The sequence below is a fragment of the Electrophorus electricus genome, chromosome 7 (genome assembly GCF_013358815.1).
Source record: "Electrophorus electricus isolate fEleEle1 chromosome 7, fEleEle1.pri, whole genome shotgun sequence".
Classification (NCBI taxonomy): Eukaryota; Metazoa; Chordata; class Actinopteri; order Gymnotiformes; family Gymnotidae; genus Electrophorus; species Electrophorus electricus.
Window position 1 is genome coordinate 27,391,620 of NC_049541.1, and position 13,581 is coordinate 27,405,200.

The 13,581-nt window shown below is 44.0% G+C and overlaps 1 protein-coding gene across 2 annotated transcripts; it reads left to right on the forward strand.

Moving 5' to 3' along the window:
* On the forward strand, nucleotides 1–5,406 carry shox2 (short stature homeobox 2). 2 transcript variants are annotated; one of them, XM_035528599.1, is made up of 5 exons: nucleotides 1–422; nucleotides 1,712–1,920; nucleotides 4,186–4,243; nucleotides 4,615–4,703; nucleotides 5,113–5,406. In XM_035528599.1, the coding sequence occupies exons 1-5, from the start codon at nucleotides 176–178 to the stop codon at nucleotides 5,404–5,406; spliced, it is 897 nt and encodes a 298-aa protein (XP_035384492.1). In that variant the 5' UTR covers nucleotides 1–175. The 2 variants fall into 2 exon arrangements, with proteins under 2 accessions (XP_035384492.1, XP_035384493.1); XM_035528600.1 differs by having other exon boundaries at nucleotides 5,149–5,406.
* Nucleotides 5,407–13,581: the final 8,175 nt, after the last annotated feature.

A 13,581-nucleotide genomic window follows, 5' to 3' on the forward strand; every position in this document is an offset into this window, starting at 1 on the left:
AGGAACTGCCTAAGATCTTTGCGTTTAGCAGCGCTCGAGCTCCAGACTTGGCAACGACATCACCTCGCGTTTAGGTCGAAAAAAGGAGCACTACTGATGTCTTACCGTGGGCTGCTGGGCAACTGAGCTCGAGAGAGTGAGACGGGAAGACTGCTGCTTTCTTCTTGGAGCCGTGATGGAAGAACTCACCGCTTTTGTGTCTAAGTCTTTTGATCAGAAAGTGAAGGAAAAGAAGGAGGTGATCACGTACCGGGAAGTGTTGGAGACCGGCTCGGCGCGAGGCAGGGAAACTCTACCGGCCGACCCGAATCGCGAGGACGTCACCACGATTGCGCGAGGAGCTGCGCGATCGCCGGCCAGGGAACCGGACATGGCAGGGCCGGACAGGACGAGGGACGCGGGCAGTCCGAAACTCACAGACGGTAAATGTCCCTTTTCTCCTTTATGCGCGTTTTTGTTCTTATTGTCGCAAATAAATCCGGCCCAACTTATTCGTAGCGTCTGTATATGTGACCCTGTCTATTATTCGTTCGTGTTTGTAGCCACTATTTAATTATATAACATGGATTTATATTAATCTATAGTTATATGTCTTATTTCTTTGTAGTAAATCTTTACAAATTATGAAGTCACGTAAAATAATTGAATCATATTATTTTTATTATTATTATTATTATTTTGAGAAGTAAAACAGATTTATGGAGCATTACGGGCTTAACGAGTAAAACATAAAAGTTTCTTCGAGATAGAGAAAGAACTAAATATGTGAAAACATCAGAATATCTGCGCCTGTGTTTAGTTTATGGATCCACTAAATCCTCGTCTATAACAGAAAGCGTAATAACGAAATGATAGTGAAATATTTACAGTTAGAAAAACTCACAGAGAGCTACTGAAAAATGTTTGCGCCACAAGTAGACTAGAGTAGAGCAGACTCGGTTTACCGTGACACAGCTAAACAGCAAATGAGACAGTTTAAAGGATGTAAACTGTAAAACTGCGAGGCCTTAGCGATAAAAACAAGAAGGCAGTCCAAAAACTCACACACGATCCTGGGATAAGACTGAGGTATAACCGCAATCACAATAGGTAATAGGCATACTAATGCTAATAACCTACAACAACAACAACAACAACAACAACAACAACAACAATAATAATAATAATAATAATAATAATAATAATAATAATAATAATAATAATAATAATAATGGTGATGATAGGCTATATTGTGGTGGTTACATTTAGTTATAAACAAGGAATAATCATAAATTAATTTATTTATACATAGATTGCAAAGAAAGGTACAGTATAAACCTTTTTATTTATTATACCAATAAAGTGCAGTGGAAGCCTGGTAGGATATATGAGTTATTGTTTTATATGGATATTATAGCTAAAAAGATTTGCCGAGCTGATCACCCTTAGAGGCGGCAGCATGCGTGCAATAACGCGCACGTCGTAGGCTTTCAGCAGGCTAGCGAGCAACTGCATATGCATAAAGAATAAATAATTAAAGAGATCCCCTTAAGAGGACAAAACATTCGTGAATGCTGTCAGCGTGGATAGTGAAGCACAGGCGCGCTAGTCCTAGCCCGGCGTGCCCTCAGCGCACCAGCTCCAGAATCCCTGCGTTAGACCGTCTCGCGCCTCCGCGCTGTCAGAGCCTGCACGCTTCTTGTCACACTTCTGCTCTGTGTTCTCCACGAAGGTAACACGGACATGAAAGAGCGAAAAGAGGACTCTAAGACGACGGAGGACGAGACACAGACCAAGATCAAACAGAGGAGAAGTCGGACTAACTTTACTCTGGAGCAGCTGAACGAGCTCGAGAGGCTGTTCGACGAAACTCACTACCCGGACGCTTTCATGCGCGAGGAACTGAGTCAGCGTCTCGGGCTCTCCGAAGCGCGCGTGCAAGTAAGAGGCTTTACCGCTGTTTTCTGTGGGAGCTGCAGCGCGGATGTCGGGTTGTGTAGCGGGAATTCAGGGAAAAGGCTACAGGACCGAGGGCGCTTCTTAACTGAAACTCTGAATTAAATTAAGTATTTAAGTAAAGAGAATGCTGCCAGAATTTGTAGGCAACGTCGTGATGTATTTTTAGGCAAAGAGGTGGAAGTACACGTTTCTTTTGGTAATGTAGGTAATGTGATTAGGCCTACGACCTTGGTGAACAAGAACTGTAGGCCTACAGAAACACACAGCTAAACCTTTACTGCATAGTAAACGCATTCCGAAATGGCAATTATATAATCACCTAGCTGAGACCGCGCACACACACACACACACACACACACACACACACATACACATACATTTATACGTATATATATATATATATATATATATATATATATATATATACATATATATATGTGTGTGTGTGTGTGTGTGTGTGTGTGTGGGTTAGTATATAGTTTGCAATTAAATAAAATCATTGGTTTATTTTTTATATAAAACTATAAAAATATTATGTATTTAAAATGTAAAATAAGGTACAACCATGTAAACGTGTTTATTAGGCTGCAGGCTATATGAAATACATTTTATTACTATTATTGTTTTATTTAGGAATTTAGACAAATATGTTGGTTTTCTTTTTCTGTGTAGAGTACAAAGCAGGATAAATCTATATAACGAGCGAAATAGGGTTTTCTTTGGCTAGTGTTGTGCACGTTGTCCGTACAGGCAACATCTGTAGCATCTATATTTGAAAGGGACAGACCATCTGCACAGAAACATAATAAGCGTTCTTCGTTAAGGGCTTAGTCTGTGTGTAACGGGAGACAAGAAACTGAGTCGAGCGATGACAACGAACATAAACCATCGGTCCTGATGTGACTGATCAAAAAAAACACACGAACAATATATATTTCAGATTCTTTTATCTATTCAGTTTCAGGGCGGTAGGAACGACAGAGATAGGCTATACTATTCGCTTTGTGAATACACAAGTCCTTTATACAATCCTAAAACGGCTCCAGAAGACCTCCCTCGAAAACCTTCAATCTGAGCTTTTTGCCGCTGGTCCCAGCGCGAGCTGGAATCTCCCCAAAGCGCATTGTGTCCCAGCGAAGCTAGCGCGAGGACCACGGCTCGTGGATTAACATAAATTATGTATAATTTTTACCCAAATAAAGATCTGATGCTTTTCCGTCTTTAGTAGCATTCACAGACGCGACCACACGGCAGGTTGAAAGCGTCTCCACTGGCCACGTTCACAAAAAAAGATGCGTGTGTCTGCGCTATTAGACTACTAAGAACATTAGATTATGAGTGTATTTACAGACAAGTGCTAAGGCACAGAGAAAGCCCTGCTACCAGCACCCTCTTTATCTGACTGGCCTCTTCTTCTTTTAAACAGTAGAATAATTTGTCGATTTTGTTATCAGCCAAGGTATCGTGTTAATTGTTTATCGAAATCAAATATTTCATTTTCACCGATAATGCTGCCTCCGTTAACAGTAGGGGAAAGTTGAGTCAAATTGATAAACTGTGCCTTGGGTTAATCTGTTCAGAGCTCTGTGGGGGATTCAAAGTAGATTAACATAGTAATGAGAAGCCTAATCTCAAAATCCCAGATACTCATAACAAAAAAATAACATTTTGAATAAAAGAGATTGACTGAAAACACATATCTTCAAAGAGGCTTTGTGATGAACTTGTTATGACAGTAATTAAACTGAACTGCACGGCAGTAAACGAATCAGTGACATAAATTTTCTTGCAGATAAAGGTAATTAATGTTGCGCGTCTACTAATGGGAGAGCCGTTGTCAGATAGCCTTGCTCAGATGTCCAAGGCTATAATCTCATGCTGGTATTTGATATCAGAACGTCGATTTGGCTCTTCTGGGACGCTAATGGAAAGATGAGACCCGCGCTGAGAAGGGCAGTTTATTACGGCCCCATTTAACACGCGCATTTCGATCAACCTTTCTTCTCTTCGGTTATTTATACATTTCTAATCCGCCTATTTTGTGGTTTACTGAACGTTTTCTATTTCATATCGCTGCCTGCTCGTTGTAAAGGCTAATAATTAAAGCCTGGGGTTAAGCGTCATTAATATTTCAGAGGTCTTCTGGGATATAGTTTTGCTGCGGTTGTTGTCGTTTTCAGACGCATTACACGTGCCCTCGCAAGCAGCTGTCAATCACGGGTCGCTAATGAGTTTCTCTCCCCGCAGGTCTGGTTTCAGAACCGGAGGGCCAAATGCAGAAAACAGGAAAATCAGTTACACAAAGGTGCGTTACTCCTTTGCACGTGCTTGCCGATTCTGTTTCTCTAATCGTGCGTGGGCCCCGCGTGGGAGCTTATCCACAGCTGATGTTTCTCTTAGTTCCACTAGTATCCCAGTAATCGCGACCTGTTTTTACATCTCATATTTATGTATATAACGAAAGGGGTCTTATGGATGCTGACTAATTCTAATGTTTTAATTCTATTTGTATTTTTGCAATATACGTTCGCATTAAATAAAACACGGTAAATACTGAAAGGGCTCAACTGCACGCTAATGTTTGTGGTATAATCCGCGCTGAGTCGGGAGTGTGTTCGCATTAGTTCAAACCCCACGCGAGAGAGAATCACGCAGACGTATTCCATCACTTCCCAGGGGTGCTCATCGGACCCGCGAGTCAGTTTGAAGCGTGTCGTGTCGCCCCATATGTCAACGTGGGAGCTTTGCGGATGCCATTCCAACAGGCAAGTGACGTTGAGACTTCTGATCTTTGACAAGGCGAAGGCCCAGCGTGCTGTCCTTGGTCTAACTAGGCTCCGGTGCGGAAGCATGTAGCAAACACTCTGTCTAGGATCACCTTACGCTATATCAGTCCCCAAGTGAAGTGACTAGAGCCGTATAGCAGCGCAGACATATCTCTGACCTGCTCGTCTTGGAGACGACCACACCGTGAAATCGACCGTTTGTTTTACAGTTTGAAATCATATTTAAGGCTGTAGACTTCCGTGACTATGTATGCGCACGCACAAACGTTTATGAGTAAATATCCGTTCCATTTCTCAGTTACAGCTCTGAAGCCATTATAGCTGCCCTCTCTTAAGTTAATGTGTGTGTGTGTGTGTGTCCCCTCTCTCTCCACTCGTGCGTCCGTAGGATAGTCATTGCAACGTGCCGCCCTTCTCCTTTCAGGTGCAGGCGCAACTGCAGCTCGACAGCGCGGTGGCCCACGCGCACCATCACCTGCACTCTCACCTGGCGGCGCACGCACCTTACATGATGTTTCCCGCACCGCCATTTGGGTTGCCCCTGGCGACGCTCGCGGCAGAGTCCGCCTCTGCAGCCTCAGTGGTCGCCGCGGCTGCAGCGGCTAAGAACAGCAACAAAAACTCCAGCATCGCAGACCTCAGACTGAAGGCCAAAAAGCACGCAGCGGCGCTTGGACTGTGACACACGGACAATGCGCATCCAGAGGTCTGCGCCGACGGCGTAGATTCCAAACGACACAACAAAATGGCATATTAAGTGAAAACACGGACATTATTTATGTTTTCTTATGAAGAACACCAGAATAAAGGATAGGCTATTTATGAGAAATAGAAAAAAACACAAAGAACACAAACTGTGAAAGCGAAAATAGGCCTATTTCTGGATCTCCGACCGGAGAGGCGCGTAGTTTACACGTAGATCTCCGCAATGCGAACTGAAGAAGCACGGATTTGACAAGACCAGAAGGTTGTCTAAGACAAACTTGTTCCAAATATAAGATGACGCAGCTGGACGTTCGGCTCTTGTGTGACAAAGCGAACACTTCTGCGCAGTTTTTGATTATCTTTAAAAATACAGAGGCTGGCCTCGCTATATTTGAAACAGAGTTTCTCTTCCAAAGGAAACTGTGGATATTTGTGCGCAAAGACAGCAACTACAGCGTAACTCATTAAAGGTTCGTCCTGCTCTTTGCCAACACACGAGCTCAGTGTCGCAGTATTTGGTCCTCGCGGATGACGTAAGCGTAGAACCGTTCAGACCTTTGCTCACATGGAGGAATTTAAGCACTCGCGTGAATGCTTTGGGGGTTCACGAGCTCTATTGCCATTGGAGATGGAGTAGGATTGAATAACCTTTAAATAAAGAAAACTGTCAAACATTTTACTTACTATTATTACTGCGTGTATGGTGAATTTAATCACATATCAGGTCCTTATACAATACAAAGTGTCCACTTTTTGAAGCTAACTACATTGAGGTCCAAGTATTAATGTGTAGATTATAACGAGAGTTTACTGAGCTTATGATCATTCGAAGTAAATGTTGAGGTACGGGCACGTGTACAATATGTTAATACAAACGAAAATTATTTTGGTTAATTTGTTTTTGTGCTTCATGAACACATTGTGGGTACATTTCAATTTTTGTTTGTTTGTTTTTTTAATTATTTCTCACCGTGTGAAAACCATATGAATCTCTGTAACGTCCATGTTTTATAACGGCTATAACGGTTAAAGTAAAAACACACCGACAGCAGGCTCGGATGTCCTGCTATGTCACTGAATTTCTTTTAACATTTTCAAATATAATTTCTTCGTTACTGTGAAAAGTGAACTCACCTGAACGCAGTGTTTTCGAGTCATAATAAATCCACATAATTTTTCTATTAATATCCGTGTTATTGTCCTATAAATTCATAATTTTAGAAACAGGCCTATTTTACATTCTTGTCATTAAATGTTTTGGATTGTCTATCCAATGTCTATAACATCAACAACTAACGTGATGTTTCTAGGCTGGCATGTTCAATTTGAAAAGGCATCATTCAGTTGTTTTATAAGACACACATTTTAATATATATTTCTCCAAAATCGTAAAAATTGAATAATTAATGAAAAATACATAAAACTGATAATTGTTACTATTTTCCTTATGGTTCCTTAGAAAAAATGAAAAGTGGACGCAAAAAGAGTTTTGTTGATGAGTGATTTAGCTTTGTTTCTGAATTAAATGTTCATTCATGAGTGCGTTTTTGATTGTTGTTTGGCCGATATTTTGAACCTAAGCGCGGATAAAGGTTTTCCTCTACGAGCCAAAGCTTGGCAGTGCCCTGGAGAACGGGCCCGCGTGGCTGATTTAGAAACAAGTCAAATCTCCGGTCGTGGCGATTGAGCGCGACGGGTAGCCGCGACGTGTGGCCCTTGATAACCCTTTTAAAAAGTAAAACGAATTTTCCTCCGAAAGCGAATGTGAAAACTGTTTCAGCGTTGCTATTAATTCCTGTAGCTCTTAATTCCTGGGGAAGTATCGCACAGTGCTGAAAACCTCGACGTTACGTCGACATGGACACGTGTATGTGACGCTCGTGAGCTCAGCGCGTCCAACATATGGTGCATCTTTGGCCTTGACCCTGCCAACAAATAGCTTGCTTATTAAATTAGTTTTATAAAGTTCACGTCTCTAAAAGCATGTATTCGCTGGAATTATATAAGCGTCTTTATTAAATCACGGAAGACACGGATCAAACTATAGTTAGCTACCAAGTTTTTCTGATTTGTGCGCGCGGACATAGGCTTTGGGAGAATATCAGTCATACCTTCAGGCAAGCTTATTTAGCCAGCTGTATTATTGGATATAAAATATATCATCTTTTATAACATAATAGGCTATATTATTGTCAAAGCGACTCTCGATAGTCTTTTTTAGCTCTCAGTTTTAACAAGGCATCTCGTGTCGAGTATCATTATTATTCGTTATTATTTTAGTCTCTTCAGAGAATCACGTCACAAGGTGACGTACCTCACACCTGCAGCACCTTTACTGAGATCTTTACTGGTCTCGTGTCGCCAGTTCCGATTTTAAACAACTCAGGCCTGGTCTTATTACAAAACGACGTCTTGGGCGTTTCATGAATACTGTCCTCAGCGAGGCCTGGGTGCAGTGCTCCTGTATCGTTCCCTTAGCTGCACTGAAACGACGCCAGCGGTATTGATTATTGATCTTCTCCGGTTCTTGGAGGAGACGGACCCGTGAAGGCGACCGTCGCGCTCAGCGCTGAACGCGCATAATGGAAGCCACTCCGGTCTTTTCGAGCACTTTCGGGTTGTTCTGGACACTGTAGCTCGCGTTAGCAAAAGCCACGTAGATGTTTTTTTTAATCACACAGTATCTTCTACAGACATTTTTACACGGTGACCACAGAACAGCTCGCTTGAATCAATGCATTTGAATTCACTCTGACATAAAACCTGGTGTTGTTACAGCCTAAGAGGACCGGGACTAAAGACACGAGGTGTCTGCACATTTCCCCCCCGCCATAGAACAACCAGTGCCCCTAAAGTACTGGTTTTAATGTCTTAATGGACTTAAACTTGACTTGCATCTGGATAGCTTTTAACGCGAGACCCCCCCCCCCCACCCGTTTCCCCGCCTCTCTCCGGTCGGCACTATCAGTAAAGACGCAGGGGCTCTGTGAGTGCGCGGGGAGACAACCGGACGGGGACAGTAAAGTGCTACTCAGATTAGCGCTGGAGAGCGCGCGCGCCGGCTCTCTCTCCTTTCCACACGCTCTCCACGAGCCACATTTCCTCCACCACGAGCCGCGTTCCACACCCTCTCCTCCTTTCTGTCTCCCGACTCGTGATTCTGCAACTCAGCAGCGCGTGGCAGCGGGGCGGCGGCTTTACTGGACCGTGTGGCGGACGCACGTAGTCACGAAACGACACCGGGACCATTTGAACCTCCGGAGACTCGGAGTCTTTACCCTCGGGGCAGCGATAAGGAAGCGAGTATTGCGCTGTAATCCGGTTCCATGGCACTCATCTCATCGCGTGAACCGTCTACGGTCCATATCGGGTCTTGATGGCCTGTTGCTAAATTTACCGCCATGCAATTTGCCAGGGACTTAGCGCTGATTCATTTCCCGTGGAAAAAATAAAAAAATTAAAAAATAAAAAAAATAATAAAAGACTTGGACTTCTATCAGGAGAGCCCTTGGCTGAAAATCTGGCTCAGAGAGAACAATTCCTCACAAAAGTGTTGGCGACTTATGTAATAAGAAGTTGATTTAAAAAAAGACACATGGCAGAACTGCTGTTCCCACTGAAGATGTTCTGATATTAAATGCGTCTCCAAGCCCTTGAGAGACAGAGGGGGAGTGCATTTGAATGTGTCGAATGACTTTTGAATCAATCCCTGAACCTGAACTAAAAGGCAGGAGAGAGCGAGAGAGAGAGAGAAAGAGAGAGATGGAGAGAGAGAGAGAGAGCGAGAGAGAGAGAGCGAGAGAGATGGAGAGAGAGAGAGAGAGAGAGAGAGAAGCAGCATAAGCTCACTAACGGTTTGCCTTTGTTTTCTATTAAGTGCTCTGACAGAGAGTTGTGCACACACCAGCAGACATCATGGGGCTGAAGAGATGAAAGGGAGATTTCAAAGGTACGAAATGGAGTGCTAGCAAGCAAAGGGGTGTGGCCAGAACCAGGCCCCACCCGCCAAATTAGATGCATCACCTAAGGCCCTCGTCCACGGGGGCCGGGGGCCCTCAGGGCCACACTGGTAATAATCTTATAATCTTACAACCATTTTCCCAGATGAAATTTCCAACAGCTCTTTACTGAGCAGCAGAAACCATTCGATGAAAACCAAAAAAAAGGCATCTTAATCCAGTTAAGACACGGAACAGCGGAAAACGACAACATGTCAATCATTTCAGCCAGAGATTCAGGAGAAAGCCATGAAAGAGAGAGAGAGAACTCAAATGAAGTGAAACAAAGGGTCCAGCATCCTGTTTAGGGAGCTCTGCCTGATCCGTAGTCCTTTATGGACTTGCTGTGTTTATTTGTTATTGTTGTAATTCCATTGCAGCTGTTAGATGGGAGATAACAGTTCAGCTTCACAGGACAACAAAACAGTTTAGATTTGCGGTCACACACACTTATTCCCCTCCCTGCTGCCGCCCTTTACACCAACACAGTGGAAGCGGGTGGCACGCTGACTTTTCCTCATTCTGATTAGTAATTTAGGGATGTTAAAGGACAGCATTAAACATCCACTCACAGGTGTTCACGCTGCCCGTTTATGGGGAAAAAGCCCCATGCTTACGGTTCCTCGTGTGCTCTTTGTCATGTAACATCTACTGTATGTTGAGTGTCTTGAATTACATGGTTTCTCCATGTGAACCTGTCTGTGTTCACCCTGTAAGAAGACACAGACAGACTGTGTTTACAGCACCGCCACGCGTGTGCGTGAGCGGATCTCCAAGCGTTCCCAAAGCCACGAGGCCAGCAGGCCATCTCTGTACCTGCCTTCAGCCAGAATTCTCAGCGCTCTCTCCAGGAATCCGTGAGAGGAAGCCCACGTTGCTCAGTCCAGCTCTCCACACTATGGACATCGTGCAGAATTCAAAAATAGGTTTGTGGGCGTCGCCTTGTTTGGATTCATAGAAGCCTAATTACGTAAGTGTTTGTAAATAATGCTTGTGTGTGTCTCCATGGGTTCGGATCAGTGCAGTTGTCAGAGAAGAATGTTCAGTATTAGGGTTAAGTACACACAACGCCATGAAGGTCTCAGTTAGGGAAAAAAAACCTTGTCATGGTTTTAAAAAAACATTTTTTAAAAGACCAGAGTCAGGCATTAATGACATTCCACAAAAGTCCAGTACCCTGAGAAGGCCTTTGTATTTCACAGCTTGTATTTGGATGCATTTATCAATTTCATATTTCCTTTCCTTAGCAGAAGTGGCAGGTGCGTTACTATGGTAATCCTGCTCACAGTGAGGGCCCAGAGCGGCCGATTAATGCATAAAGAAAAGCACACTCTCGTAGGTTATAAGATTATAGGATCCACACATCCTGGAATGGAAAACAGATCATCCAGTGTCGGAGCTGATCGGGGGTATGGGGTTATGGCATGTGTGTGTGTGTTTGTGAATCTAATTCAACACAATGTAAATAGATGTCATGAGAATGAAGGAGGGAAGGCAAAGGAGATCTGAAGGTTAGGAAGTGCGTGTGGGTCCGGTGTCAGGATCAGGCAGCGTTTGAGGAGAGAAGGGTTAACAAGGGCCGTACCGCACTATTGGATTAGTGTGCTGGCCCAGCGACCTGGCAACATCTAATTAAATAGCTGTGCATTAGCGTCCAATGTGCGCACAAGGGTTTAGCGAGGAGAGTGGGTGCGTGTGAGAGAATGAGAGTGTGTGTGTGTGTGTGTGGGTGAGAGAGGGAGAGGGGGAGTGCGTGAGTGTGGCACACAGAGAGGTTTCTTGTGTAAGAGAGAGTGTGTGTGTGTGTGTGTTTGTGTGTGAAAGAGAGAGAGATAAATATTTATTCCATTCTAAAATGGATGAAAAAAGCTGTGGTGTGTCAGCCCACATCCTTGGTCCACGTCTCCAGCGTTGGTCCACGTCTCCAGTGTGTAGTATGGCACAGACTTTGGATTATTCAACAAGATCTTGATAAGATGGCCAGAAGGTTTGGTTCCTATCAGTCCTCAATGTCTGATTCACAAAAAACTCATCTTTTTCGAGTGTGGTAATGACTCTAAGGCCCTGAACACAGTTAAGACAGCCACATTTAACATTATTAGGCAAACGCTCTTATCCAGAGTGACTTGCGTGTTTATTAGTGTGGACAGGCTGTGTGTTCTGCCAGGTGAGCAGAACCTCGTCTTCACCGTAACAGACCTTGTGCTCGATCACAGAGAGAAACGCAAAAAAGAGAGAAATCTCAGGAGCAGCTAGAAAGAACTCACCACGGGAACACTCATCTCAGATAAACACTTGCCATCCCCATAAACAGTTTTAGACGCCATTTTCCTGGGTAGCCTAAAATGTTTTGTGACTTGTAAATGGAGCCTAATCACAGTTTCTGTGCAACATGTCCAGCATGAGCACGTCAGATGTTACTCTGCTTTAAGAGAAACGCTCAAAGACGCCACATCCCCAAATTAAAAGGCACGCAGAGCTCTACGGCTCTTACAGCAACGCCTCATCTGCACCATGCTCACTGGCCTTCGCTGGCCCTTACTGGCGCTCTCCCATTATCTGTGCTGTTAGGCTCTCAGAGATGAGGCCTTTATTTAAAATGCGGGCAGTCCCGCTGCTGGATAAATCAGGACTGAAAGGGTCCACCCTGGGATCAGCTCTGCCCGCGCTGCCTCTCCAGCCAAACCAGGACAATGCTGATCTCAGAACAGCACGTGGCGATGAAACTCCACCAGATCCATTCAGGAGCTGTGGGCTCCAGGGCTCCGGAATGCGAGTGTGGATCCCGCGGAGCACGACGCGTGCGATAAGGTGAGAGAAGACAGACAGGAGGAGAGGAGGACGTGCCGAGGACATGAGAGTGAGAAATATAGAGCACTTTGTTGCTTTGGAGATGTTCTGAGAGATGCTGGCTCTTATCTTAATAAGCACACGTGGGCTTTTTCCAAGGTCTCTCTCAGGACATCTCACCCCACACTGGGTGCACAATTATTAGGCAAGTTGTATTTTTGAGGATTAATTTTATTATTGAACAACTACAGTGCTCTCAGTCAATCCAAAATGTTAGCAAACCTCAAAGCTGAATATTTAAGAGAGGAAAAGTGAGGTTTTGGCTTTTCTTAGGAGAATATCTATGTGTGCAGAATTAGTATGCAACTAAATGAAAAACAGAAAAATTAGTTTCATCTGTTAAAGTGAGAATAATAAACAAACACTTCAAACGTACAAATAAACATTTCTGACATTTCAAACAAAAAACAAAAAACAAAAACAAAAACCACTGACCAATATGGCCACCCTTCTTTTCAATAACAGTCATAAGCCTCCATCCATGGAGTCTGTTAGTTTCTTGATCAACTGTTGATCAACGTTTTGTGCAGCAACAACCACAGCCTCCCAGACACTGTTCAGAGATCTGGACTGTTTTCCTTCTCTGTAAATCTCCCGTTTAAGAAGAGCCCACAAGTTCTCAGTGAGGGGAGGAAGGGGGCGTGTCATTATTCTTTCGTCTTTAAGGCCTTTACTAGCCAGCCATGCAGTGGAGAACTTCATACATGTGATGGCGTATTGACTTGCATAAAAATCATGTCTTCTTGAAATATGTAGTCTTTCTCCTGTACAACTGCTTGAAGAAAGTGTCTTGTAAAAACTAGCATTAGGTTTGAGAGTTGATTTTGACACCATCTTCAACCCAAAAAAATGTCCAACTAGCTCATCTCTAATAACGTGACCCACCTCCACCCACAGCAGTACCAACCTCCACCCTGCTGGCGTCAAAGTGGAGCTCTGTGCCGTTACTGATCCAGCCACAGGCCCGTCCAGCCGGTCCAGCCACGGGCCACTCTCGTCTCATCAGTCCATAAAACCTTTGACAAATCTGTCTTCCGACATTTCTTGGCCCAGTCTTGATGTTTGACGTTATGCGTCTTGTTCAGTGGTGGTGGGGTTTCAGCCTCTCTTACCTTGGCCATGTCTCTGAGTACTGAACACCTTGCACTCCTGGGCACTCCGGGTAGGTTGCAGGTCTGGAATATGACAGCACTGGAGGATAACGGGTTCCTGATCCCTTCACGTTTGATTCTCAAATCTTTAGCAGTTAGTTTACGTCTTTTTTTCTCAACACATTTTTTGTGACCCTGTTGAATATTTGCAAC